The sequence below is a fragment of the Hyalella azteca genome, unplaced genomic scaffold, assembly GCF_000764305.2.
Source record: "Hyalella azteca isolate HAZT.00-mixed unplaced genomic scaffold, Hazt_2.0.2 contig12503, whole genome shotgun sequence".
In the NCBI taxonomy this organism is placed as follows: Eukaryota; Metazoa; Arthropoda; class Malacostraca; order Amphipoda; family Hyalellidae; genus Hyalella; species Hyalella azteca.
The window spans coordinates 1-3,980 of NW_025942461.1; the positions used below are offsets into that span (position 1 = coordinate 1).

Sequence of the window (3,980 nt, forward strand, 5' to 3'; positions counted from 1 at the left end):
CACTGCAGTGAGTACTGAGTTACGCTCTCTGTCACTCACTGCAGTGAGTACTGAGTTACGCTCTCTGTCACTCACTGCAGCGAGTACTGAGTTATATTTCTATCCTAGTTACGTACGCTTGCAGTTGCCTCGTAGGCCGGTACCATAGTACCCCGGCTGGCAGGTACACAAGTAGTGCCCGGTGTGAGTGCCACATGTACACGTGGCGTGCACATCACAGCAGGAACCTCCGTCCTCCGCGGGGCACAACGACGAGCACGCCTGGGGGTTCTGGTCCACTAGCGAGCCCGTCTGTAGATCTGGGCAGCAATTAAATAAATTTTGCGGTGAAAAAGATTAAGATTATTCACGATTAATCATTTGTATGGGAACAGTTTGTGGCGAATAGCTGGGAGGATACGAAGATAGCTAGGAGAATTTTCCCAGTTATTATTCAGTAATTGTGGAATGTAGGAAGTTGGAAATTCTCAAGAGGTAATCAATGTATTTATTAAACTGGAGACCGAGCAACGTACATCTGTCGTAAAAATTAGAAGTGAAATTCTTTTCTAATACTAAGATAAGGTAGTAAAGCAAATTGTTCGAAGGATTCTACAGGCCTATAATGATGAAATATGATGGCTTTTGCTTATGCTAGCAGTTCTGATCCCAAATATTTCGTTATAATCTTTTAAATTATCATTAATAACATCCGTTCAAATTGGAATAAAATTTGAAAATATTTTCCCGATTTACCGCCAAAATTATTAGAATAATTAGATTATTATTGGTATATATAAAGTTATTTCAATGGCCCTCACCCTCATGCAAAGCTCGCCTGGCCAGAGCCTCGAACTCCTCAAAAGACTCTAGGATGTAGGAGTGCTCCTCTCGGGGGTGCGACGCCATGTCGTACAGCTCCTGGGGAAAAGGCAATGTTCAAACCTCATTAGTGATATCCTGTAATAAATTTCATATTGAACAAACCGTTTGTGATTTTTTTCGTGTCATAGTGTCAGTGCTGGTAACCAAGAAGTGGATTTCGGGTCCTCGTGATCAGGGCAACAAACGCTTGTTTAATTGAATGCAAAGACCTGTCGTTAACCTTGAGATGACTCCCAAAGTTATTTTAAAGTAGCAGAATAGCCCTTCGTTGTCCAGGCTTGACAATTCTTTTAATTTTGCTATCCTGATTTTGTTATCCATGTTATCTCTAGTCCCGATATTAAAGCTAAAGTGTTCTATTTAAATAAAGGCACCTCCAAAACCTCATTTTAAATAGAATATTAGGCTCCCATAATAGAATATTAGGCTTACTCCATAACAGTACAACTAAGACATGGGAAAAAACACCCTGCTCAGTGTTGGTACTAATGTTAGTAAAAGCCTTCGTTTATCGACAATAACGGAACAAAATAAAACTTCAAGAAATTTTTGTAATAATAATTATAATGTTTGTAGTTTTTTATTTGTTTTATATTTTATAATTCTCATCGTATCCGTTTCTAAAGCAGAACTTTATTAATGGAAACCATCTCTGATAATTTTACGAAAAATGAAATTCATATTGCAAAATTGTAAGCAATAAAAGGAAGCTGTAAAAATAACATTGCTGGCGTTATACTTGTAATAAGACTTTATTTAATTATAAGGTATATTTCAATTTCAATAATAAGGAATGCATCTAACCTCGACATTGCCATTCCTAATGCCGAAGGTGAAGATAGTGACGCCATGTCGCTTGAGCGCCTCAGCAGCAGGCCGGGGGTCGCCTCCGTTGCTGTAGCCGTCGGTGACCAGGAACACGGCCTTCACTGAGTCGCGGCGAGACGCAGCCAGCACGCGCTGTATGTAACACGCATATACATATTATTATGTGAATAAATATATATCAATCTAGACCTCAATCATATGATGTGGAGAACGCTGCATGTAACACGCATTATATATTATTGTGTGAATTAATAAATACCAATCTAGATCTCCTCTCGTGTCTTTTTAGCCGCTTGTAACGTGCCCTCGAAGTTCGATCTGAACGAGAAGCCACGACAATCTCTTCATGGAATAATAATAATAATAATAATAATAATAATAATAATCTCAATCATATGCTGTGGAACTAAAATGATATTATAATGTACAAAGGATGTAGGTTTAAAGTTAATAGTGGAGTGGTTGACAGAGTAAAGATGGAAAGTCTCCTCGAGACCTCATCAATTTAATAGAAATGTTATAGAATTGCTCTCACCCGAAACAGTATCGGAGTGCAGGTAGCAAAGTTTAAAATATTCGAATATTATGAGGGGCATTTGATAATCCTTTCAAGTAATATATAAATAAGGCCTAATTATAAGGGGATTCGAAGAAAGTATTTGATTGTAATGAAGTAAATTTTTATAAGTGGTAATTAATATGACGTGCATTGTGATTATAAATTCATAATATAAATTAAATCCTCTATAGGTACCATCTGCGATAAGTAAATCACAATAACAAACAAATAATTCGCTTAGGGTCATGAGATTTTCGGTGTTGCAGTCAAATTTCAAATAAAACAGCTTCATGATTATAAAAAAAATTAACCTGGGCCTCCAGCATGGCACCCATGGTGTATGTACCGCCTCCCATGAAGCGAATCCTGGGCATCTGCCACTCGAGCAGCACACACTTGTGGTTGTGTGGGTGTGGGGAAGATACGTGGTCGACCTCTACCTTAACCTGCCGAGAAAATTATTACGTAATTAGGAAATACAGTTTTGAGAACGTTTTGAACAAGAGAAGCCTATCGCGCGAAAACTTCAACGACGTTCAATGTTCACCGATTCTTAACCTAAAGATGAGTCGTGCCGACACTTCTGGTGACTATGCAGCAATAGCAATTTTAAAATGTACTGTTATATCATGTCGAACAATAAAATTAAGGGTTGTAATACGGCGAAACGAAGTACAGCTTTGCATAATCAGTGAGCGACTTACCCTGTCTTGACTACTGAAAGTGATTACGGCGACCCTGGTTTGGTTGTAGGAGACAGTGAAGTCAGCGAGGAGCTTCTTAACGAACTTCAGTTCGTCGAGGAAATTATCTGCACCAACAGACGACGATGAATCAACGAGGAACACCAGCTCTATCGCTTGGCCAGAGACCTGCACGGCAAAAAAAGTTGGATGAATAAAATATACAGAAAATCGAGAAACAAGGAAGCAACGATGAAAGAATAATCAGAGTACAGTTTTTTTTTAGTAATTCAGAGTTAGTTAATTAATTCCGCCTGAATTTATTACTCTTTGAAATACGTAGGTTATAAAGTATGTATCGCTTACCTGCCAGCCTTTGAAGTTCGCCCCTGAGGAAACTTTGCTGCTGCTGGAGTGCACCCTGACAGCGCGGACGCTGCTGGGCAGCTGGTGCAGCGCTGCCACGCGGCCGAGCCTCGCACGGTTCTCTTCAAAATCTCAGTTCGATCGTTCTCAGAATTATAGGTCGATATTTAATGCACAATAGTTAGTGAGATATGCATAAAAAACATGAAAACAGTTTTTATATGTTACATAATAAGTTACTGATACACAAAATAGATTTAAGTAAAAAATGTTTCCTAGTATATGTTTTTATATTAGTTTTTCAATTCATTTGTATATATATTAATTTATTCCATATTAGCAGAAACGTGCCCCCCTGCAGATATCACCGATTACAAGCTTTACGCTGGTAATTTATGAATTGAATTGCCATATTGAGACTCTCCTTTCATGTTATTTAACGGCTACGCTATTGGGGAGTTGTAGTGATAACGGCCATAAGTGCGAATATCCCAAAATTCCCTACAGAAGTTTCCTCGCTACAAGCTTTACAGGCTTGACTGTAATAAACTTGCAGGAAGAAAAATCGAAGGAGAAGAAGAACGCTTAATTGCCATAGAAAAGGCTTAGTCGACGTCGGAGAATTTACTGAAGCAGTTACGAAATATTCAATTAGAGTTACTGGGTCTTTCATTAAATAC

At 38.5% G+C, this 3,980-nt stretch overlaps 1 protein-coding gene across 1 annotated transcript; it reads right to left on the reverse strand.

Annotated features, from left to right (window-relative positions):
• Window positions 1-116: 116 nt before the first annotated feature.
• LOC108679166 (sushi, von Willebrand factor type A, EGF and pentraxin domain-containing protein 1) lies at window positions 117-3,123 on the reverse strand (the record flags this gene model as incomplete). The annotated part of the gene is given in 5 exon segments (XM_018167753.1): window positions 117-299; window positions 801-900; window positions 1,669-1,824; window positions 2,563-2,697; window positions 2,956-3,123. Coding segments are annotated over 4 exon segments (502 nt in total), but the record flags the coding sequence as incomplete, so codon positions are not given.
• Window positions 3,124-3,980: the final 857 nt, after the last annotated feature.